This window comes from Equus przewalskii, chromosome 6, assembly GCF_037783145.1.
Source record: "Equus przewalskii isolate Varuska chromosome 6, EquPr2, whole genome shotgun sequence".
Classification (NCBI taxonomy): domain Eukaryota; kingdom Metazoa; phylum Chordata; class Mammalia; order Perissodactyla; family Equidae; genus Equus; species Equus przewalskii.
The window spans coordinates 50,234,639-50,258,621 of record NC_091836.1 but is presented as its reverse complement, the minus strand read 5'-3'; the positions used below and the strand labels follow the sequence as shown (position 1 = coordinate 50,258,621).

The window sequence follows — 23,983 nt, the reverse complement described above, 5'->3', positions numbered from 1 at the left end:
GCCAGCCCCAGGAAAAATTATTTTTAACAGACATGTTTAAACACAAATATCCATCAACTGATATATGGATAACAAGTTGTGCTATAGCCATATGATGGAATACTACTCGAGGACAAACTGTTAATTCCTAAAGTGACCTGGATGAATCTTAAAATCATTATGCTCAGTGAGAGAAACAAGACCCCTCTCCCCTCGAAACACAAAGTACATACTATCTGATTCCGTTTACCTAAAATTCTGGGGAAAGAAAAATAATCTATAGTGACAGAAAGCAGATCAGTGGTTGCCCAGGGATGGGAGGAGGCAGGGAGGGCTACAAGGGGCCATGAGGAAACGTTTGGGGGTGATGGAAAGGTTTGTTATCTTGATTGTGGTGATGGTTTTGAAGTCTAGTACCTAAAGGTTACTGTAAATATTCAATATGATTACCTTTGACCTTGTTACGTAAAGACGTTAATCCTGTCAATTTTCCATTTTCCTGTTTAACCTGAGGGGTGACTCAAGGGTCACAGGATTGATGAGCTTGTTTGACAGAATAAAGAGAACGCCTTCAGGGATCACCAGATAACCAGCCCCCAGCTGCTGTCGATGCCCAGAAGTCAGATTGCCCAGGGGCTTATTGGGAGTGAAAGAAATACCATTACCCCTTTGTTTCTCTGAAACTCCTCCTGCCACACCTGTTAGCTCTATAAAACCCCTGGCTTCTTCTCTTGTTAAGGCGGATTTGAAAGAACCTATGCTCCCACCTTCTCATTTTGGCCAATTTGAATAAAGCTTCATTCATCTCCAAGAACTGATGTCTCAGTGTTTGGCTTACTGATCATCAGGCACACGAACTTGAGAATTAAGAGGTTTGATAACAGTTTTACAAGTGTACACATATGTCAAAACTCATCAAATCCTGCACTTAAATATGTGCTATTTATTTATGTCAGTAATACCTCAATAAAGCTATAAAAATTTTATATATTTGGTCTTTGTCCCCTGATGGAACACAATTATCAGGCCATCCTTTCAGCTATTGTCACATGTCAGCAAGGCAGCTTCCCATGATGGTGAAGGTTGTGGAATAAGATTACTCAGTTTCTGCTGCTTTTCTGGTTGCATGACTTTGGGCAATTTCACTTCTCTGTGCCTCAGTTTCCTCCTCTGTACCTTCCTCATTGGGCTGCTGGTAGGAGTTCATGCTTGAAGGTCTGAGCAAAGCACCTGACATGTAATAAATACTCAATAGATGTCACCTATTGTGATTTCACCTTCATTGGAGGGTGTATGGATCATGTTTTTTATTTTCTGTATTTTATGATGCTCTGACATCTTAGGGCCTTGCAAACCTGGGGAAGGACCGCCCCTCTGAGGGTTAGGTAATTCCTAGAGATAGGAAACACTTGCTTTAAGCATGACTTTCAAATGCAAACCAACCAATTCAACCCCCTCCCTTATCTTACTCTCCCACACTAAACCAATATTCCCTCTGCCCTAAATCACCAGGACCAGGTAACAGACAGCTAGGGACCACCACTATAGCCTAGAGCCCACTAAAATTATTCAAACTATGCAATCCTAAGCTTCCTCAGCTTGTCTACCCTGTCTGGTCCATTCCTTCCCAAAAATCCTAATAAAGACTCTAGCCCATGATTTCCCCTCACTCCTTCTGATCAGTCCTGATGCTCCCCCGTGTGGCCCTGCGTGGTATGGCATGCCCCCTCTTCTGGGGAATTTTAAGCAGTAAACTCTTCTTTCAAAGACAGTTGTCTCCATGTCTGTCGCCTTTCCATACCTGATTAAAAACAAATCCCGGGTACATTTTAAAACAGAGGGCAGCCTTAAGCCTCCAGCCCCTTATCTGGGAGAAGGCAATGGTCAGGGGCGGGGAGATCCCAAGATGCCCCTGTGTCTGATGGCAGCTGCGTCTGGGGTCCTATAACCCCAACACCCCTCAGAGCTAAACCCAGGGAAGGAATCACTAAGTCAGAGTGAGCCCTCCACTGGGTGCACCTGGGAGAAAGGCACCTCCCACCAGTGGTGTGCTGCAGCCAGCTAGTGCCAGCTCGGGAGAGCCGATCACAAAACTTTTGGGAATTTTGTGAAAGAGTTGTTAAACGGTCGGTAGCTTGAAACCAGCCACGGTGAGAGAATTTAAACCACAGAAATTGGCAAATGCTGCGAACAATACGAATTAGGTCTTCCCCTCCACCTGCTGGCGCCGGCTGTTAACAGTTACGTTAACCACATTTACCACTGCCCCTAACTTCATGTCTGCTACTCCGTTCCTCCTGGAAAGGCAGAGAGGAGAAAGGAAGGAAGATTTGTCCCCTGGGGAACTGCTCCAGGTGGGGCATCAGCAGCCCACCTGCAGGGCCCAGCACAGGGCTGCTGTTGACCCCTCCATCATACTCCCTACAACAGACCACACATCTCCAGACACCCTCCACCAGCAAAACAGATCTCATGTCCCTTCCTGAGACTACTCCAGTCCCCACGCTCCAGCCTGGATCGACCCAGTTCCCCAGGTGTCCAGGGCTGGAGCTGCCAGTTTTGGTCACAGCGTGGGGCAAGTAGACCCTAACCACAGCCACATCAGGGGGTGGGAGCAGGGACTCATACCCCAGTCCTCATGTACCCAAGTGGGGAAGGAATTTCCACTCCACTGTGCAGCGGGAAAAGCACGGGAGAAACATCCGGTCCTCTCTGATGGGTGAGCTTGGAATAAGGAGCCAAGGATGCTGTTCTCAGCCCCTTTTCTCTCCCCCAACTCTGTCCACCACAGAGCAGGCGCCCTGGACTGGCGGGCGGGTGGTGAGCCACACCCACCCTCCTACCCAGCTCAGCTCAGAAGTCACGCTCATCTCACGGGTGGGCGCCCATGATCACTATCGGTCTGCCACCTGCATCTTTTAAGTGGTTCAGACTCAAAAGACAGGAAGAGGAGTTGCTTCCTCCTGAACCCCTAAAACCTGAGCCACCCGTGAGGCCCCATCCAACCTTGCCCCATCGTCTCTCTAACTTTACTTTCTATTGCTCATCCTTTGTTTCCTCAGCCACATGGACTATTCTTCCCATTCCTGGAAAATGCCAAGCTTATTCCCATCTCAGTCTTTGCTTTTTCTATTTTCCCCAGCACTTCCCAGGGCTGGTTCCTCATCACCTCTCAGGTCTCGGGTCAGAGAGCCTGCCCTGCCCACCCTTCCAGATGTCCACACCTCCATCACGTGACCCTGGTTCATTGCCTGAGTCCCCACAGCTATCCATGGGTGTCCTCACCTGCCTTCTCAGATCTTTTCTGTTTTTTCACTGTTCTGGCCCAGTGCCCAGAAGAGTGCCTGCAAAATAGCGGGCGCTTAAGAAATGTTTGTCAAGGGGGCCAGCCTGGTGGCCAAGTGGTTAAGTTCACACGCTCCACTTTGGTGACCCAGGGTTTCACTGGTTTGGATCCTGGGCGTGGACATAGCATTGCTCAAGCCACGCTGAGGTGGCATCCCACATAGCACAAACGGACGGACCTACAACTAGAATATACAACTATGTACTGGCGGACTTTGAGAAGAAAAGAAACAGAAAGAAAGTTTTGTTGAATGAATAAATGAAAGCACTTTGTTGAAAAGAAATCATTTAATAGCAAAATAATATATATGGTAGAAAACTTGGAAAATACAGAATACAAAATACAGAACATATAATTTAGAACCTTTATTAAAGTTTTGATCATCAAAGCGTGAGTCACATCTGTCCTTTCTCTTCGTGTCTCCCAGGTGCACATAGGTATGTCAGGGGTGTGTGGCTGTGTGGGTGCATAGGCATAGACACTCCTTCCAGGATTCCCGAGGGGCCTGGCACCTCAGGTCCCTCGAACTCCTTACTCCACCTTTCTGCATCCATCCTGCCCCTGTGAATGACCCTGAGAACGACCCTTCATTGAGGATTTTTGGGGCCCGGGGCTGGAAGAGAGTAAGGCTTTGCAGCATAACCATGAGGTAGCTATGGTCTTTCCCACTTCTAGATGCGGGGCCCGGGCTTCCAAGGGGCTGGCTGATGTCACAGAGGTCACACAGCCTGCAAACAATAATACCACTGGTCTGGAGGCCCCAGGGCCTCGGTTCTCCCTCCCAGTGGCCTTCAGGCCTCCCCAGCTTGGTTACGCACCCTCCACAAGGCCTGCGCAGAGGGGCTGGGGCTCATTCATGAAAGCTGATGGTCCCAGGGACGAGAGGTGAGGTCACATCCACCAGTCCATGGACTCCTTGGGGCATGCCCTGACAATGACCATACAGTGGGGCAGCCCCTTACACAGGATCCTCTCGGCCTCCTGACCCTCCCAGCCGAGGCCCTGCAGCTCGAGCACCCTGAGCTTGGGCATGGCGAGGCAGGAGGAGAGGATTTCGGCCGGGGAGGGCATTTCTGGGGTGACGAGAGGGCCCAGCAGGCACAAACTCTCCAGGGCCGGCATGCCCTCCAGGACGGACAGGCCGGGGGCAGAGAGGCCCCTGACCGTCAGCCGGATCTTGCGCACGTCGCGGAGGTGGCGGCTGATGGCCAGGAGGGTGCTGTCCGCCGAGAGCGTGCAACCCAGCACCTCCAGCCTCTGCAGGTAGCTCAGCTCCTGCAGGCCGGCATCCAGCCCTGTCTCGGTCACCCGGTAGGTGCCGCCCAGCACAAGCGAGCGCAGGGCACGGAAGCGCGTGAGGCCCTGCAGGTGCTCGTCGCGGAAGGCGGGTACGCGGTCCAGCACGATGCACTCAAGCAGGGGCAGCACCGTGGGGTCCTGCTCCTTGAGGAGCCAGGCCATGGAGATCTCACAGCTGTGCAGCTCCAGGGTCCTCAGGGTGCAGGGCAGGCTGGTGATGGGCACCATGCTCAGGTTGGCCACGTGCAGGCAGAGGCGCCTGAGGTTGGGGCACTTCTGGCCCAGGGCCCTCATCAGGGCGGGGGACAGCTGCGGGGCCTGGGAGCCGGAGAACAGGTAGCCGCCCATCCGCAGTGAATGGAGCCGGGACGCCATGTACCGGCGAAGGAGGTGCCACATGACTTTAGGCCGCATCTGTAAGAGGCAGAGATGGGTGACGGGGTGTGAGGTGCAGATACAGAGCCATCTTTCAGGGTCCCTGCCTGCCTGGACACGATAAACTCCAGCTGGGGGTCTGGCACTGCCTTGAAATTCTGCCTTTCTGTCCACTGCCAGCCTCGCCAGGCCAGACACCTGGCCAGGAGCAACAAGACGTTTTAACCCCGTCACTTTGATTTCTAGCTTTGAACAAAAACAATGGGGGAAAGAGAAGATCATAACAGAGCTGTCTTAGCCACAGAGTGGATTCTCATTATCTTCTGGAATAAGAAGAAAGCAAAGCGACCCACTGGTATTTGTATCACTTTCTTAATCACCACCAGTGGCGGCAGTAACACAAAAGGAAAATGACAAAGGCTAAAGCTGCCGTTGGTCCAGGGCAAATCAGATCCAGGTTGAAAACAAAAGAAAAAATCACAGCCTGGTAATAGCAAAAAGCTGAAGAAAACCCTGGAAGTTTGACTTGCTGGAAAACAAACAAACAAAATATAACTAGCTGATAGCACTGTATGTTTCACTATATGTCTATTTTACCTTTAAGAAAAAAGAAAGAATGGGGCCAGCCATGTGGCATAGTGGTTAAGTCCAGCACACTGTGCTTTGGGAGCCCGGGTTCATGGGTTTGGAGCCCGGGTGTGGACCTACACACGTCAAGCCACACTGTGGCAGTGACCCACATACATAACAGAGGGAAACTGGCACAGGTGTTAGCTCAGAGCTGATCTTCCTTAAGCAAAAAAGAAAAGAAGGAAGGAAAAAGAAATTAAAAAGGAACTGCATAGCATGAAATTTGTGGACTGCTTTTGACAGAATAATCAAATCTTCCTGCCCAAATTTAGATCTGCAAGTTTGGGGCCAGGGAAAGGAACTTACTAGAAATATTGGCCACTAAAAGGTAATTCACAAGGCTAGAAGCCATGGAGGCTAAATTTAAAATGGACACAGGGGCTGGCCCGGTGGCACAGTGGTTGAGTTCATGCACTCTGCTTTGGCGGCCTGGGGTTCATGGGTTTGGATACCGAGGGCAGACCTACACACCACTCATCAGGCCACGCTGTGGTGGTGTCCCACATACAAAAACCGGAGGAAGACTGGATAGATGTTAGCTCAGGGCCAATCTTCCTCACCAAAAAAATAATAAAATTAAATGGGCACAAAGCCAATGAGTAAACCAACTTTTACTTGCAAACAACAAATGAGAAAACTCTTGAAGTTTTGTAATATCAAATGTTGGCCAAGATTTGGAGAAGCAGATCTCCAGCCCTGCTGGTGGGAATTGGTCTGGTTACCTCAGACACAATCTGGTGATTTCTACAGAAGCGTAAAATGCGGACACCACTACCACCTGCTTTGTTTCTGAAGAATAGAGATGTTTGTGTTTTTGCATGCAGAGAGTATCTCTAGAAGGACTCAAAGGAAAATGGGAGCATTTGCTGCCTCTGGGGGAAAGAATGGGGTGACTTGGGTGACAGAATTAGGGGGAGACCTTTTTTTTCACATTTTACGATATTGCATATTTTGAATCCTGTGTATCTATTATTATTTTTAAAAACTAATTCTTTAGTTTGTTTGAATGCACACACTGCCCAACCTAGTAATACCTCTTTTTTGGAATTCACCCTAGAGAAACACTGGTTTCTGACAGCACTGTTTTAACAGCAAAATCTAGGAAAAAAACTAAAACGTCCATTGGTAACATAATAGCTACCTACGTAGGATTTAAGAACAAAGCAGATGTAGAGATACGAACATGGGTAATTCCTCAAGACCTGTGGGAAAGAGTGGCAAAATGATGCTTTATAGATAAAAGAAAAAAACTATATATATATATATATTTTTTTTTGGTAAGGAAGATTGGCCCTGAGCTAGCCTCAGTTGCCAGTCTTCCTCTACTTTGTATGTAGGATGCCGCCAAGGCATGGCTTGATGAGCGGTACGTAAGTCTGTGTCCAGGATCTGAACCCATGAACCCCAGGCGGTCGAAGTGGAACACACGAACTTAACCACTATGCCACCAGGCTGGCCCCAATACCATTTATTTTACGTGGGTACAATATTCCCATCATAATGGTCAACACTCATTGAGTATCCGCTGTTTGGTAGGTACAGTGCTCGGCACTGAGCACGGAACTGCCTGGTCGTGCGGCAGCCACCCCAGGAAACACATCTTGGCCAGAATCTTGCTGCAAGAGGATGAGGTAAGTGTCCACACAGCCTGACTCCAAAGCCGAATCCTGCCCTGTCACCACTGGTGTTTCTTCCCTACACAGACACAAGGGTGTCAACGCAGATAAGACAGATGGAAGGAAACATTCCACTCAGAGTGGCTCCTCAGGGGAAAGGATGCGGACACCAGACGACAGCTGTCAAAGGCTCTTAGCTTCATCTGTGGCAATATTTCAACGTTTTTACAAGGAGAATTATTCGTGATTCGTGTGATTTTTTAAAATTAACTTTCACTAGTATGTAAATTTTATCTCAAAAAGAGAACTGTAAAACAAATGTTCCAGTTAATCCCTATCACGTCTGCTAAAGGGTTTACGGATGAAGTGGATTCATGTCTGCAACTTATTTGGAAGTGCACTTAAAAAATAAAATGGAAGGGGCCAGCCCCCTGGCCGAGTGGTTAAGTTCATGCACTTTGCTTCTGTGGGCCAGAGTTTCGCCAGCTTGGATCCTGGGCACGGACCTGGCACTGCTCATCAGGCCACACTGAGGCGGCGTCCCACATGCCACAACTAGAAGGACCCATAACTAAAAATACACAACTATGTACCGGGGGGCTTTGGAGAGAGGAAGAAGAAAGAAAAGATTGGCAACAGATGTTAGCTCAGGTGCCAAGCTTAGGAAAAAAACAAATACATAAAAATAAAATAAAATGGATCGGGCTGGCCCTGGTGGCCTGGTGGTTAATTTTAGTGCGTTCTGCTTCTTGGGCCCAGGTTCAGTTCCTGGGGTGGACCCACACCACTCCTCTGTCAGAGGCCATGCTGTGGTCGCAGCTCACATAAAAATTTAAAAAAAGGAGAAGACTGGCAACAGATGTTGGCTTAGGGCAAATCTTCCTCAGCAAAAAAAAAATTAACTAATTTAGGGGCTGGCCCCGTGGCCGAGTGGTTAAGTTCGCGCGCTCTGCAGCAGGCGGCCCAGTGTTTCGTTGGTTCGAGTCCTGGGCGCGGACATGGCACTGCTCGTCAGACCACGCTGAGGTGGGGTCCCACGTGCCACAACTAGAAGAACCCACAACGAAGAATACACAACTATGTACCGGGGGGCTTTGGGGAGAAAAAGGAAAAAATAAAATCTTTAAAAAAAAAAAATTAACTAATTTAATTAGATGGATTGATGGATGGAAAGAGGGATGGCGGGATGCATCAACAGGAAGAAGACAAATGTAGTTAAATATTAATGGCGGGTGTCTTGGTGTTCTCTGTTCTATCCTTTCAACTTTTGTGTATGTTTGGAATTTTTCATAATAAAATGGTGGGAAAAAACAACTAATACAGGAAAAAAATCATTCTTTAAAAGTGAATCTCAATAAAAATCATTTCTATACATGGCTGCAATTCCTTATCCAAAATCCTTGGGACAGAGGGCGTTCAGAATTCAGAATTCATATGGTGCAGACACCACACATAATACCATCATCGGGGTCTAGGGCAGCACCTCATTATTGGACTAATATTTTTCAGTCTAACATAAGACGATTTATTCTAAGTGGGATAAGGAAAAGGACATTGACAGCCTCATATGAGCTCAGGTCAGGTTTTGCCACCAAGTGAATCTGTGCCAACCTTACCAAAAGAACACTCACTTTGCAGGCTTTTTGATTTTGGAATGGCAGAAAGGAATGGAAGATGATAAAGTATAAATGACTCTACCCTAAGAAATCAAGCTTCTAGGCTTCCAAGTAACTCATACTTGGACACAAGACACACACAGCATATTCTCATGGAACAAGAACCAGCAGTGTGCGTGACACCTGGGAGGTTAGAATCCAGAGTCCGGGGCCCCACTCCAGGCTGCTGAATCAGAACGTGCATTTTAACAAGATCCCCACACATTCATATGCACAGTAAAGTTTGAGACACTCCCTCATAACACTGTAATCGTAAAAAGTTGGAAATAACCTAAATGTCTGTCAGGAAAACAGAGAAACACATGGTGGCACATTAATTTAACAGCAGTTAGAAAGACAGACCTAGATTTACAAGCGCCAATTAGAATAAACCTCAAAAGCGACATTGTGGGAAGGAAGCTGGTTGTAGATAGATCTGTAAGTAAAATAGCATTTAATTATCTAAATAGTAGAAAAGCGGGGCTGGCCCCATGGCCGAGTGGTTAACTTCGCGCGCTCTGCTGCAGGCGGCCCAGTGTTTCGCTGGTTCGAATCCTGGGCGCAGACATGGCACGGCTCATCAAACCACGTCGAGGCAGCGTCCCACATGCCACAACTAGAAGGACCCACAACGAAGAATATACAACTATGTACGGGGGGGGGAAGGGCCTTTAGGGAGAAAAAGGAAAAAATAAAATCTTTAAAAAAAAATTAAATAAATAAATAGAAAAGCATTATCTAAACTTTAGAAACACGTTAACAATACCGTATATTGCTTATATAGGGCACTCACATAGGAAGGAAATAAAAATGTAAAAGAAAGGACACAAACCCACTTTCTAATAGTGGTTGCCTCTGAGGAGGGTTTCAAAAAGTGCAACAAAGATCTCTACAAATTGTATACGCATATATGTATACATAACATTTTCATGTGTATTTCACACGATCTGCAGCAAATAAGGGCAAAGGTTAAAATAGGTTAATCAAGGTGGTGAGGACACGGTTGTTATCTGAAACCACGTTATCCTCTATACATTTCTATATATTTGAAATAGTTTAAGAATAAAAACAAAACAATAAAATGCGACCGGGAGAAAGGAGAAATGGCTCGGTTGCACTACTCAGGAAATTCATTCTGGAAATAAATTGACTATGGAAAATGATTTCTGCACGAAAATTCACCAATAATAATAATATGTGGTAATGTAATCATAAACCAGCATTCGTCTATGCTGACTACAGGCCAGACACTACCAACGCCCACTCCCTGCAGAATCTCGGTTGCCCCATTTCGAAGACGGGGAAACTGAGGCCGGGAGGTGGCGGAGGAGCAGGTAAGCGACGCGGCTGGGACGCACCCGGGACTGCCGGCTCCAAGTCCAGCGTGAGAGGGGTGGTCCTCGATTTAGGGCCACCCGGCCGCGGCCCAGGCCGGCCCCACGTACCGTGTACAGGGTCAGGTCGACGTGTCGCCACAGCCACCGGTCGTCCACCAGCCTCTTCCAGCGGTGACAGACCCTGGGGGAGGGGACCGCGGTTAGAACGACCCCGGCCCCGCGGGGACCAGGTCCGCAGCTCCGGCTGCGCCCCCCGCCCGGCCCTTCCCCACCTGGAGACGCGGATCCGGTCCCGGACCGGGAGGTAAGAGAAGATCTCCAGCAGGACCGAGTCCGGCAGGTCGGCAAACGTCGCCATGATCGCGCCGACACGCATTTCCGCTTCCGGCGAAGGGGACGCGGGGATCGACCTGGGGCTCCCGGGAAGTGGGGAAGTGGGGCTCGGCAGCGCGGGAGCCGGCGGAGGCTGTCTTGCTTTCCTCTCACGGGGACGTTGCTGTACCCCGGCTGCAGAGACGGCCGTGTCGCGGGACTGGAACACTGCGCTGAGGACGGGGCCGCGGGCGGGGACTAAGCCCGGAAGGCGTGGCTGGGCGGGGACGAAGGCTGGAGGCGGGGCTTAGGGCGGGGACGAGGCTCCGGGGGCGGGGCTTGGGGCGAGGACCAGTCCCGGAAGGCGTGGCTGGAGGTGGGGGACGAGGCTCGTGGGCGTGGCCATGGCGGTGACGAAGACGGGGGCGTGGCTAACGGAGGTAAGGCCGATCAAGGGCGGGGTTAAGGGCGGGACGAGGATCAAGCCGAGAAGGCATGGCTGGGGCGGTGACGGGCGGGGAGGGTGGGGTGGCGAGACTAGACTTCGAGTGCAGGGCGTGGTCTTTACTGTTTACTTAATAATGCTTTTTGATGCATGTACGCCAGGATAAATTTGCACAAGTGAGATAGCTTTTTAAAGGGCCTGTCGTTTTGACCGATACTGTCAAACTGTTCAGAGGCAGTCTTGAGCCGACACTCCCACCAAATGTAGATCGCTCGTTTTTAAAACAGTAGTTTAAACATTCCCGTAGTGATGAGCATTCAAGTTGCTTCCAGACTTCTTGTTACCACAAACTAATGCAGCTAAGGGCTCTTCATTATATATGCATGTATGTCCATATATACGTATGGGTGCGCATCCTATATTTTTATTTCTACAGGATAATCAGGAGTCATTTTGATGGGTCAAGGGACATGTGAGTTTAATTATACTAAATCACTGCTCCAAGAGTCTATAATGGCAATAAATGTTTTTAATACACACAAAAGCAGGAATTGGAGACTATTTTAAAGCTGAAAACAATTTTTAAAACAAAAGCAAAAGTCATTAAGATGTATACACTAAATGTGTGCAATTTTTGTTATATCAATTATACCTCAATAAAGCTAAAAATATACATCTGTATGCTCACACTTATTCATAAATAAAAACACTCTGGCTTCTCACCTATCAGATTAAGAAAGATGAGAAGCTGGAAAGTACCCACACTGCCTTGGTGTGAGGAAACAGCCCCTCTCCACTACTGCAGATGGGGCCGAACTGATGCAGACTCTTCGAAGGCTGCTTGGCAATATCAGATTGCAGCCCCATTGTACCCCACAATCCCACTTTTAGGATTTCAAGATGTCAAAAAGAATGAGGTAGATCTTTCTGTGCTGTTTGGAATAATCTCCAGGATGTCGTTTTCTTTAAAAAACAAAAAGTGTAGAGAACAGTGTATATAGTTTGATCTCATTGGATAGATATGTGTATATCTATCCATATCCATATATATCCATATCCATATATATCTCCAATAAAACACATACACAATTTCTTATGTGTTCCGCTTTATACACAAAGGCCTGTATGAAAACTAAATTGTTTTGTTTCTGCCCATTGACATAACTTAACACATTGCATGTACTTGAAAATATAAAGTCCCTGTCTCTATTGGAACATGTTATTAACATCTGAAAAGTTTTATTATTTTCTTAGGAGGCTCCGTAGCACATGTTTGAAGATGCAGACTCTCAGAAATGGAAACTTTTTTTTTTTTTTGCAGGGGAAGATTCGCCCTAAGCTGACATCCATTGCCAATCTTCCTTTTTTCCTCCTTTGTCCCCCCAAAACCCCAGTACATAGTTGTGTATAGTTGTAAGTTCTTCTGGTGTGAGCCACAGGCACAGCATGGCTACTGACAGACAAGTGGCATGGTTCCACACCTGGGAACAGGGCCCAGGCTGCTGAAGCAGAGCACTTAACCACTAGGCCATCAGGGCTGGCTCAGAAATGGAAACTTACTGGCAGCTGCCCCTGGGGAGAGGCTGGGTCTGCATGGTTAGGGAGACTTTATGCTGCTGTGTATACACTTTTGTGCTGCTTGAATTTCTATCATGTGCAAGCAGTACCTTAAAAAAAAAAAGTTCCTAATGTTTTCTTTTTTTTTTTTTTTTAAAGATTTTATTTTTTCCTTTTTCTCCCCAAAGCCCCCCAGTACATAGTTGTGTATTCTTCGTTGTGGGTTCTTCTAGTTGTGGCATGTGGGACGCTGCCTCAGCGTGGTCTGATGAGCAGTGCCATGTCCGCGCCCAGGATTCGAACTGATGAAACACTGGGCCGCCTGCAGCGGAGCGCGCGAACTTAACCACTCGGCCACGGGGCCAGCCCCACCTAATGTTTTCTTAATAAATTAAACCCCTTGATATTTGTCCTCCACCAAGAGCACAGAAAAAGTGCTTCATGCTTTGGCAGCCATCTTGGGACTGTGGAAGGAAAGACCAAAAGAATCACATGGGGGAGGTCAAGTCACTTGCCAGGGCCACAAGCCCAGATCTTTCCAATGCCAGAGCCTGGGCCTCTCCCACAGTGCCCTATGGTCACGATTCCCTCTGGAAAGCCCCGGTCATCGTGCAGGGGCAACGTCTCCTCTGCTCCCAGTGCCTTGGGCTCCCTCCTCACAGCACGTGACACACTGTACTGCAGGACTATTTCCCCTCTGGTGAACCCTGGGTGATGCTGCCTTTACGTTCAGCAGAAGCCAGGTGTTCCTGCCCCCGGCTCAGTTACAGGGGGTTCCTAAGAACCATCTCCTGCCCCACCAGCACACAGGGTGGAGGGAAGAGACCTCCACATACCAGCTCCTGCCTCTGGGTCAGAACCCCAGGAAACAAGAGGACAAAGGGGCCTGCCAGCTGACTCCCTGGGTCTTGCCCAGAACTCCTCCCTTCTAAGAAGCACCTACCTCCTCCTAAAAGGAGCAGCTCTGATAGCAGATCTGTTTGCCGCCCAGACAGAGGCATGCGGCTGCCCTGGCCCGTCAAAGGGCAGTCACTGAGTCCCTTCATGGGAAGCCCAGAATTATAACTACCAGGGTGCCGGGAGGGTGTGAGGTGCCCTGTCTCCTGAGGCCCCTCCTCTGCCCTCCCGGGTCCAGGAGAGAGAGTGAGTACAGCATAGTCCTGAGCCTTCCCGCTGCCCATCCCCTACTCTCTCCTCACGATGGCGTAGCCCAGCTGGGGCTGCCAGCCTCCCAGGAGATCCCCCCCACTCCCCTTGGAGCTCAAGCCCCCAACAATCCCAGCCTTTATGAAATTAGAGCTTTTTGTTGTTCTTGTTGAGGAAGACTGGCCCTGAGCTAACATCCGTGCCCATCTTCCTCTACTTTATACATGGGGCGCCTACCACAGCATGGCTTGCCAAGTGGTGCTATGTCCGCACCCAGGATCCGAACTGGAGAACCCCGGGAGGCCAGAGCAGAACGTGCGAACTTAACTGCTGTGCCACTGGGCTGGCCCCCCAAAGCTTTTTTTAAAAAAACTAACATTTACTTTTTTCCCCCGATTACCAAAGTCACACGTTCATTGTAGACAATCTGGAGAAATAAAAAGCATCAAAGAGGAAAATGAGCCTCAGCAATTCTACTGACTAGTGGTAACCGCATCAACACCTTAGGGGACCCAGAATTTCTATGTGAATGCAAAGATGTGCTCCTTCCAAACTTCCTTGGGAGTATCCGTCCCCTCAGCTCACCCTGGACCTTCTGATCTCCCCTCTTGCCCCATCTGTTCTGCCAACTCTTAGAGAATTGTCAGGGGCTGGTGCAAGACCAATCCTTACCACAATCTTAGGGTGGGACTTGCTACCTGCTTTCCACAGATGACAAAAACGAGAATCAGAGAGGGGAAGCGTCTTGTGGCCATCCCGCTTAACATGAAGGGATGAGGCTGGGGTTTTGACTCATCTGTCTGGATCCAAGGTCTGTGCCTCCGATCTGAATAAGCTTTCCATTCAGACTCCCTGCCCTCTCGAGCCCTCTCTGAGGGACCCTGACGTTGGAGAAGGACGGGTCAAAGTTCTGTGGCAGGAAGGCCCTTGAGCCTCGAGCTTGTGGGACGGCCTCTTGAGCCAGCTCCCTAAGGCAGACCAGTCCCCACAGGGTCCAGAGCATCCGCCCTTTCCCCAGGACGGCCTTTTATGTCTTCCGCCTAATCTCCCATGCGAGTTTGAGAAGGCGGATCGGGCGAATCGGACGTGGTGGCCCCTTCTCAGAGTGAATCCCGTCGGCTGAGAAGGAACAGTCGAACAGTTCCATTAGCAGCTGTTTTGGTTGAACTTAGAGAAAAGTGTCCCCTGTCCCACCAGTCCTGGGGAACCAGACTAGGGGGGCTGAAAGGTAAGGCTGAGATCTGAGTACAAAGTGCCCCCTGCAGGGCGGGAGCGACCTTCCTCCAAGAACAGACCTGGAAGGCTTTGTTTCCAGGGGCCTCCGGGTGTTGTAGGCTGGTGTGCAACGTCCAGTCTAATAAGCGCTGGTTTCCAGGCCAGGATGCGGCGGCTCCTTCGCTGATCGACCGTAGTCTGCACCCGCGGTGTCCCGGTGTCCCAGGGCGGGGGCGCCACAGCCAGAGGGGAGCAAGGAGCCAATGCTTCCGAGGCCCAGACTTGAATGAAGGCGGGGGCCGGCCGGGCCGACGGCAGGACTCGACCCAGGCTCTCCGAAGCCGCAGGAAGAGGAGTCGGCAGGCTCAGGAACGAGAGGTCACCCCACCTCCTGGGATGGCCCCCGGGCCTCCCTGGCGTCCCCACCAGATGCCACACAGTCGGTGTCTCCCCATAGCGAAGGGGCCTCAATTAACGGCTTCCACCCGGCTAAGCGCCGGCCCCTGACCCCCGACTCTCCCTCCGCGACCCTCCCCACCCCTGCGTGGGCCGGGACCCCCACTCGGCCCCGCATACCGACCGCACATGTCCCCCAGCCCAGGCTCAGGACCCCAAAGCCGGGCCTCGGGTCGGGAAGAACCCGGCCGGCTGTTGACTGGCACCGGGAGCAGCAGAAGCGGGCGCTTCCGGCGGCGCACTTCCGCTTCCGGTTCTCAGCGTCGACTGCGGCCCCGGCTCTGCCCTCGAGCGACGAGGTTCTGGCGTCCGCTGCTTCCAGGCGATTGGAGGTGCGGGGGCCAGGGAGAGCGGTCCCGGGTCGGGGAGAGCTGATGGGGCCCCGCGATCGCGGGTCTGCGCGCCGGCGAGAGGCGAGGCCGGGCCTGGGGGCGGCCTGAATGGCGGCGAGGGGTGGGGGCCCGGCTGCCTGGGGGCCGCGGTCCCGGGATACGGCACCTGGGGCCCGGGAGGACTCGGGTCTGGGGCTTGGGAGGGTGAACGTAAGGCTCTGTAACCGGGGATCTTGGGGCCTCGGAGACCCCCGAAGTCCTGACTCTGCTGCCTCCCGTCCCCCGCCCTGTGTAGCTCCAGACAGGATGATCGAGGTTGTTTGCAACGACCGTCTGGGCAAGAAGGTCCGCGTTAAGTGCAAGTATCCACCGGCAGCCGAGAGGCAGTGGTCCCTGGGGGTGCTGGGCATGACGCAGGCAACTCCGTCTGCGTTGTAGGGTGATTTTAGTTAAACCCGGGAGAGGGGGGCGGATGGGGTCCTGGCAGGGTGCATTCAGTCCCGGAAGGTCCGCTTCCGCATTCTACCTCCCCGCCTTGCATTTTCCTTAACTCCTCTGCGCCCAGCACGGATGACACCATCGGGGACCTTAAGAAGCTGATCGCAGCCCAAACGGGCACCCGTTGGAACAAGATCGTCCTTAAGAAGTGGTGAGTGCGGTGGCAGAGCTGGGGGCTGGGCAGGACTAGGCCAGAAGGTTGTGGTTGGGGGAGCGCTGCCGGCAGCCCTTTGCTTATGCAGGATAAAGAGCCGCCTTGGGCGTCTGTCTGAAAGCTTTGCATCCCATAGGTACACGATTTTTAAGGACCACGTGTCCCTGGGGGACTGTATCCTTTGTGTGACTTCTTGAGGAAGGGTCTACATACCCAGACTAAGTTTTCTTTGTTCAGTACTGGAGTCCGTATGAGGTTATGTACATAATGTGTTTGTTAGTATGTGGCACATGGTAGGCATTTAGAAAATGAGAGCCGTGTCGTTTTGTTGGGGGAGGTTGGTGAGATATTTTGACTCGGCTTAGAAGGCCCTTGAAGGTCAAGATATTTATTACTGAGCTCCACCTGAGTGTAGACTGGTCAAGGTGGAGTGAGACCCGTGCACGATTATTTTTATTGTTTGGATTATCTCCCAATCAGCAGCACCCAGACCATAATGGCTTCCTTGGTCCTGGGCTGAGTCCTCAGGTCCCTAGACCCAGGTGTGAGAGGTGGGAGGGGTGGGAATGGAGCCCCCAGTGAGGACTCCTTAACCCTTTACTTCAGATGAAATCCACGATGGCATGAACCTGGAGCTTTATTACCAGTAGAGCAGAATTTCTTCCCCCTGCTCTGCCCGCTTCTCTTCTGTTCTCTTCTCTTCTCCCCTCCCACCCTCACCCCCCACACTGGTATAGATGCTTGTTTTTAAAGACTGATGTTAATAAAAACCGAGAAGCTGCTTCGTTGTTGTCATCTTTGAGTGATGGCTATCTAAAGAGGGGAGGGTTGGTATCTGGTTGTCACTGTCTCAGTACCCAGCTGCTCAATAAGAGGTCAGGATCGACTGGATCAGTGAGGGAAGAGGAAGCCAGCACACTGGGAGCCTGAGTGGAAGCCCAGAGGGCTGGGGCTTGCCACGAAGGTCAAGAGAGCCTGGGATTATCGTCATCCTAATAGACGAAGGAGCCTGTGAGTAAGGACAGTCTGTAGTCGTTTGGAATACAGGTTCTGGATTCAGACAGACTATGGCTGGAATCCCAGCTCTGCCACCAGCGGTGACACTGGCCCAGTTACTTAACCACCCTACGCCTTCATTTCCTTATCCAGACTGGGACTGAAGGTGTTTACTGCACTGTCGTGTTGTGAAGTGTAGATGAGATAAAGCGTGGGTAAGCATCCACAGTCCCTGGCACTTGGGAAATCCTAGTGGACAGAGTGAGACAGCATGCCATAGGCTGAATTTTAACTCACCTCTTTTTTTTGAGGAAGATCAGCCCTGAGCTAACATCTGCCACCAATCCTCCTCTTTTTGCTGAGGAAGACTGGCCCTGAGCTAACATCCATGCTCATCCTCCTCTACTTTATATGTGGGACGCCTACCACAGCATGGCTTGCCAAGCGGTGGCATGTCCATACCCGGGATCTGAACTAGCACCCAGGGCCGCCGAAGCGGAACGTGTGCACTTAACCGCTACGCCAGCCCCTTAACTGATCTTTGGCAGTGGAATTTGGGGGAGTCAGCCTGAGTTTCCTCCTCTAAAAAGGGCGACCTTGATGGCCCCCGCATCTCGATGAGGTGATGCCGTGAAAGCGGCGGGATGCCTGGCACATAGTGCCATTAGCTGTTTCCAGCCTTCTTCCCTCAGGTGTGGGTAGACAGGACACCAGAAACCCCATCTCTGTTCCCTTGGCCCCACATCCTGAGGTTGACCTTGGCCCTGTCCTTTCCCAGAGCCCTCCACTCTGGAGTCCTTGGAAACTTCGCCTAGAACCTTGCCCCATCCCTTCTATCCTCTTTTGTATTGACCTGGCCATCCTCTTCAGTACATAACCACATCCAAGGCTAGCCCACTGCTCCGCCCCTCCCCCCAAGCTCTACCCAGCCTTCTGCCTTCCTTCCGCCACCAAGCTTCTTGGGATGCTGCTGGCCTGTAGTTCACTGGGGATGGTCTCTCCTTGGTCTCCATTAGTCATCTCCCTACCCAGCCTCTTGGCTCCCTTCCTGTCCCTAGGCTTTGCTTCCTCCTGACATGTCCAAAAAGGCCCGCTTCCTGGTACCCTTACTCCTGCACTTAGAGCTCAGTCTCCCCTTTACCCGTCTGTTTTAAAACAAACCCAACAGGGGCTGGCCCCGTGGCCGAGTGGTTGGGTTCACGCGCTCCGCTGCAGGCGGCCCAGTGTTTCGTTGGTTCGGGTCCTGGGCGTGGACATGGCGCTGCTCATCTAAGCTGCACTGGGGTGGCGTCCCACGTGCCACAACTAGAGGGACCCACAGCGAAGAGTATGCAACTATGTGCCGGGGGGCTTTGGGGAGAAAAAATAAAATCTTTAAAAAAAAAAAAACCAACAAAAATTTTTTAACTACATGACAGCCTTGGCAAGGTGATTCCTTGTTAATTTCAAATCATTACAGAAAAGTACAGACCAAAAGTAAAGCCCTTCTCACCCCCTTCTCTCCCGAGGTCAGGCTTTTTTCACTGCGTTTACATAAACTTCAATTTTATTTTTAAAAGATGACTCTGCTGGGACCGGCCCAATGGCGCAGCGGTTGGGTGCGCATGTTTGCTTCGGCGGCCCGGGGTTCGCCGGTTTGGATGGCCAGGTGCGGATCCCGGGTGTGGACATGGCACTGCTTGGCAGGCCGTGCTGTGGCAGGCGTCCCACATGTAGAGTGGAGGAGGATGGGCAGGGATGTTGGCTCAGGGCCAGTCTTCCTCAGCAAAAAGAGGAGGATTGGTGGCAGATGTTAGCTCAGGGCTAATCTTCCTCAAAAAATAAATAAATAAATAAAAGATGACTCTGCTAATGTCTGCTTGTAAAAAAATCCAAATGTTTTGTTAAAAATTAAGTTTCTCAGGGCTGGCCTGGTGGTGCCGCAGTTAAGTTCGCATGCTCCGCTTTGGTGACCCAGGGTTCACCAGTTCAGATCGAGGTGTGAACCTCCACACTGCTTATGAAGCCCTGGTGTCTGTGGCAGGGGTCCCACATATAAAGCAGAGGAAGATGGGCACGGATGTTATCCCAGGGCCAGTCTTCAGCAAAAAGAGGATTGGCGGCAGATGTTAGCTCAGGGCTAGTCTTCCTCACACAAAATAAAGGGTGGTATGGAGGGATTTTGGGGTGATGGAACTGCCCTGTCTGGAACTGTGGTAGTGGATGCAGGACTGCATTTGTCCACGAGGATGTGGGAAGGAAAATGGAATGCAGGCTGTTGAATGAATCTGCCCATATTATAGACGAAGCACATGACCACACTGAAGGGGGTGGGGAAGAAAGGAGCTTTGGAAAAAAGTAACTTTGGAAGTATTTTGGCTGGATACTGAAAGGCTAAAAACAAAAAGGATTATATAAAAACACTGCTCTGGTTGGTGTATATATGTTCCTCACAGTGGTATGATTTAGAAATTCTGAAACTAGTTTGTTTTTTTCTTGGTGGGGAAGATTGGCCCTGAGCTAACATCTGTTGCCGATTTTCCTCTTTCTGCTTGAGGAAGATTGTCACTGAGCTAACATCCGTGCCAATGTTCCTCTATTTTGTATGTGAGACGCTGCCACCGCATGGCTTAATGAGCAGTGTGTGGGTCCATGCCCAGGATCTGAACCTGCGAACCCCGGGTCACCAACGCAGAGCATGTGAACTTAACCACTACGCCACCAGGCTGGCCCCTTGAAACTAGTTTTGTACATGTATACACACACAGGGTTGAACAAATGGATAAATACATAGTAGATAATGAGAGCCAGGTGTCTCACTGCTGGAGAAAGAAGTTACAAATAAATCGGAGGTGGGGATGGGTGGAAGGGTGTGGTTAGAATGAAGTGGATTAGAGTTGGCAGCATTGGTATGAACTCATGTATATGTACATAGACACACACAGAAATACAAATATGTCCGTATACGTACATATATTTCCGTGCATTATCTGCTTAGAGGGACCAGAAGCAGCGACACCCCAGTAGTGAGCATACCCAGCACCCAGATCTTGGTTTCTAAATAACATTCTCCAAGAAAAGAAACAAGGGGGGCCGGCCCGGTGGCACAGCGGTTAAGTTTGCGCGTTCCGATTCTTGGCGGCCCGGGGTTCGCTGGTTCGGATCTCGGGTGCGGACATGGCACCGCCTGGCAGCCATGCTGTGGTAGGCGTCCCACATATAAAAGTAGAGGAAGGTGGGCACGGATGTTAGCTCAGAGCCAGGCTTCCTCAGCAAAAAGAGTAGGACTGGCAGTAGTTAGCTGAGGGCTAATCTTCCTCAAAAACAAACAAACCAAAAAAAAAAAAAAAGAAACTAGGGCTCCTTGGGGAAGGGATTGGTTCCAGTGCTAGGGCAGGAAAAGTGCAAGCTGAGCCTGGAGCATCTTGTGTCAGGAAGTAAGAAGTGCTCAAAGGAAGAGGATGGAAGCATGTGGAAAGGGCATAGAAGCCAACCTGTGAAAGAGTTCCCAGTAGCCAAATTTGGGACAACTTGAGCAACAAAATAGGGATAGTATTGGACTATAACCCAAAGAATAAAATAAATATCCCTGAGCCCATGCTCATATCAATAACTGAATACATAAATGGGGGAAAAGGAGCAACTGTTCATTACAAAAGGATTCCAATTAATAAATGTAGAAGGGAAGAAGGAAATAAATCACCCACCATTGTATCACCATCGTGGTAAATTGCTGTAGGCAAGATGCATTGATAGATGCTAAAATTGGTGGGCGAAAGTTTAAGCAGAAGTAGGATATTTGCACGGTCTCAAAGTATCTCATCAAAAGTATTTATTCAGGGGCCAGCCCCGTGGCTGAGTGGTTAGGTTCGCACACTCTGCTGTGGCGGCCCAGGGATTCACCAGTTCGAATCCTGGGCACGGACATGGCACCGCTCATCAAGCCATGCTGAGGCGGCGTCCCACATGCCACAACTAGAAGGAGACACAACTAAAAATACACAACTATGTACTGGGGGCTTTGGGGAGAAAAAGGAAAAATAAAATCTTAAAAAAAAAAGACTTTAAAAAAATGTATTCATTCATTACAAAGGGGAAAATAGGAAGTGTAGATACTGCCGTAACTAAGTGATCAAAGTTAATATCACAAGCGTGGTAGGTAGCCTCTAAGATGGCCGGTAAAGATCCCCTCCTCCAAGTATTCCCACCCTTGTGTAATCCCTTCCCCTTTGGCATAGGCTGGACCTTGCTTATAACAAATAGAACATGGCAAAAGTGATAGGATGGCAGTTCTGAGATTAGGTTGCAAAGAAACTGGGTCTGTCTTGCTTGCTCTCTTGCTTTCTTACTTGCTCATTGATGAAAGCCGGCTGCCATATGTAAGCTGGAGAGGCCCCCAGCCAATAAAGAACTGTGGTCCTCAGTCCAACGTCCCGTTAGCAACTGAATCCTGCCAGCAGCCACGTGAGTGAGCCTGGAAGCAGATCCTGCCCCAGTCGAACCTTCAGATGAGACCACGGCCGCCCCTGCTGCTAAACCGTGCCTGGATTCCTGACCCACGGAAGCTGAGATCATAAATGGTAGTCCACTAAGTTGTGGGGTAATTTGTTGTGTGGCAGTAGATACCCTAATACAACCAGCAATACAACAGTAATACCTGGTGGGATGGGCACTGAGAAGGCGCATGGTCCCTGGGGTCTTCTTCCCACTAATGCAAAACCTCACCCTAATCATGAGAAAATAGCCGACAAACCCCATCATGACAAAACATCACAATGAGGGACATTCTACTCTTTAAAAGTATCAAGGTCATGAAAGACAGGGAAAGACCTAGAAATTATCACATGTTGGAGGAGACTAGGCAGACATGACAGTGTGGATTCCAGAACATAAAAAGAATGTTAATGGAAAACTTTTTTTAAGTCTAGTCTAGTTAACACATAGTAGTGTACCAATGTTGATTTCTTAGTGTTTTTTTTTTTAAAGAGTGGCATCTGAGCTAACATCTGTTGCCAATCTTTTTTCTTCTTCATCGTCTTCTCCCCAAAGCCCCCCAGTGATGAGCAGTGCCATGGCCATGCCCAGGATCCTAACTGGCAAAACCCTGGGCCACCGAAGCGGAACACACGAACTTAACCACTCAGCCACCAGGCGGCCCCTGATTTCTTAGTGTTGACAATTATTCTATGGCAGGGTTTCTCAGCTTGGCACTGTTGACATCTAGGGCTGGATAATTCTTTGTCATGGAGACTGTGCAGCATCCTTGGCCTCTCCTCACCAAGTGCCATTAGCATCTCCCTCCATTTGTGACAACCACAAATGTCTTAAGACATTTCCAAACGTCCCCTGGGGAACCAAATCACCGCTGTTCTATTATGTAAGATGCTAATAGAAGGGAAGGCTGGCTGAAGGGTATATGAAAACTCTCTACTACTTTTGCAACTCTGCTCTAAGTCTAAAATTATCTTTATAAAGAGATTATTATTATGCTAATACATGCTTGTAAAAAATAAAGCTATTATATTAGCATTTAAGATCCTCATATCTTCACCTGCGTCACCAATGGTAGTCATTAACATTTGAATGCATCCAGAAATTTTCTGTAATGTTAACCTATAGTTTTTACACAGTTGAGATAATTACTATACATACTGTTAATACTCATCCTGTTCATACTGCTCATACAGCAGCCTGCTTTTTAATGGCTTTTTTATGCTATCTTTCTATAAGTGATGGCCTTATTTGGAATTAATCTTATTTGTTGATTTTTTGGTTATGTTATGCTTTCATGAATACTATAATTGCTACGCTGGACTATGACTTGTTTTTTCACCCAGCAAACACATTATCTTTGCTATGGACCAGGCACTGTTCTACATGCTTTATATTCATTGAATCTTTACATCAAGGGTATGTATGCGATGTGTATTCTTTCTTGTCCTCATTTTGCCGATGGGAAAGCTGAAGTGCAGAGGTTAAGTAATTAGTTCAAGGTCATAGCAAATGGTAGATCCAGGTTTTGAACCCAGGCAATCTGAACGCTGGCTCCTGAGTGCCCTTCACCTCCCACCGCAGCCTGCCTCTATAAGTTGTTGTGGCCATGTTTCCCTGTGTTTCACGTCACTACGCCTCATTCTTTTTAATGGTCACATAGGGGTCTATGCTATAGATGAACCGTCATTGAACTCTTCCGTGTGTTGGTGTTTTTGACTTCCGTGGCTAGCTCCAGCCCCGGGTCCCCAATCACCCCTTCAGTGTCCCACGGGAGCCGCAGACTCAATTTTCAATTGATTCATCCGAGCTCATCATCTTCCCACCCGTGCCTCCTCCCGTGTCCCCATCTGAGTGGCAATGCCAACACCCACCAGTCATCCAGGACGGAGGCAGCAGCCAGATTGAGAGGGAATAAGTGAAATGAAGAAGGTTCCAAAGGAAGTGGAAGGTGTTTGGGTCAGTGGCATAGGGAAAGCGTTAGCCTTGCAAAAAAAAATGAGAGGGGGTGGGTTAGCTTTGGACATCTGGAGAAAACAGGTGGGAAGAGGGAGGCTGGAGGAGCCAAATTTAGGTTTCTAGGTTCTTAGCTGCTCATCACCAAGGCAACCCCGTTGCTGTGGCAACAGCAAAGGCAGCACCGCCACTTACAAGGACCTCGTCGG

At 49.7% G+C, this 23,983-nt stretch overlaps 2 protein-coding genes and 1 long non-coding RNA gene across 7 annotated transcripts; 1 reads left to right on the top strand and 2 right to left on the bottom strand.

Moving 5' to 3' along the window:
* Nucleotides 1–3,593: 3,593 nt before the first annotated feature.
* Nucleotides 3,594–10,964, bottom strand: FBXL12 (F-box and leucine rich repeat protein 12). 3 transcript variants are annotated; one of them, XM_008530875.2, is made up of 3 exons: nucleotides 10,510–10,964; nucleotides 10,346–10,418; nucleotides 3,594–5,038 (listed from the first exon to the last, which is right to left on the bottom strand). In XM_008530875.2, exons 1-3 carry the CDS (start codon nucleotides 10,611–10,613, stop codon nucleotides 4,217–4,219), a joined length of 999 nt encoding a protein of 332 aa, XP_008529097.1. In that variant the 5' UTR covers nucleotides 10,614–10,964; the 3' UTR covers nucleotides 3,594–4,216. The 3 variants fall into 3 exon arrangements, with proteins under 3 accessions (XP_008529097.1, XP_070479812.1, XP_008529098.1); XM_070623711.1 differs by having other exon boundaries at nucleotides 10,259–10,418; nucleotides 10,510–10,831; XM_008530876.2 differs by lacking the exon at nucleotides 10,346–10,418 and having other exon boundaries at nucleotides 10,510–10,838.
* A 541-nt stretch (nucleotides 10,965–11,505) lies between these two features.
* Nucleotides 11,506–15,594, bottom strand: LOC139083921 (uncharacterized). Its single transcript, XR_011541058.1, has 2 exons — nucleotides 12,924–15,594; nucleotides 11,506–12,679 (listed from the first exon to the last, which is right to left on the bottom strand). It is a non-coding gene; the product is annotated as an uncharacterized lncRNA (long non-coding RNA).
* UBL5 (ubiquitin like 5) lies at nucleotides 15,560–17,134 on the top strand. Of its 3 annotated transcripts, none has more exons than XM_008530874.2 (5): nucleotides 15,560–15,700; nucleotides 15,996–16,062; nucleotides 16,266–16,349; nucleotides 16,489–16,526; nucleotides 16,959–17,134. In XM_008530874.2, the coding sequence occupies exons 2-5, from the start codon at nucleotides 16,007–16,009 to the stop codon at nucleotides 17,000–17,002; spliced, it is 222 nt and encodes a 73-aa protein (XP_008529096.1). In that variant the 5' UTR covers nucleotides 15,560–15,700; nucleotides 15,996–16,006; the 3' UTR covers nucleotides 17,003–17,134. The 3 variants fall into 3 exon arrangements, with proteins under 3 accessions (XP_008529096.1, XP_070479815.1, XP_070479814.1); XM_070623714.1 differs by having other exon boundaries at nucleotides 15,613–15,781; XM_070623713.1 differs by having other exon boundaries at nucleotides 15,644–15,814.
* The last annotated feature ends 6,849 nt before the right edge of the window (nucleotides 17,135–23,983 follow it).

Bases quoted from the DNA above. Each gene is read 5' to 3' on its own strand.
- FBXL12 (XM_070623711.1), bottom strand. From the start codon at position 10,613: ATGCGTGTCGGCGCGATCATGGCGACGTTTGCCGACCTGCCGGACTCG. The intron at 10,419-10,509 runs GTGGGGAAGGGC...CCCCTCCCCCAG, and splicing joins GACCGGATCCGCGTCTCCAG to GGTCTGTCACCGCTGGAAGA. The intron at 5,039-10,258 runs GTGCGTCCCAGC...TGCCTCTTACAG, and splicing joins CTTGGAGCCGGCAGTCCCGG to ATGCGGCCTAAAGTCATGTG.
- UBL5 (XM_008530874.2), top strand. From the start codon at position 16,007: ATGATCGAGGTTGTTTGCAACGACCGTCTGGGCAAGAAGGTCCGCGTT. The intron at 16,063-16,265 runs GTATCCACCGGC...CTCTGCGCCCAG, and splicing joins AAGGTCCGCGTTAAGTGCAA to CACGGATGACACCATCGGGG. The intron at 16,527-16,958 runs GTATCCTTTGTG...CCTTTACTTCAG, and splicing joins CCACGTGTCCCTGGGGGACT to ATGAAATCCACGATGGCATG.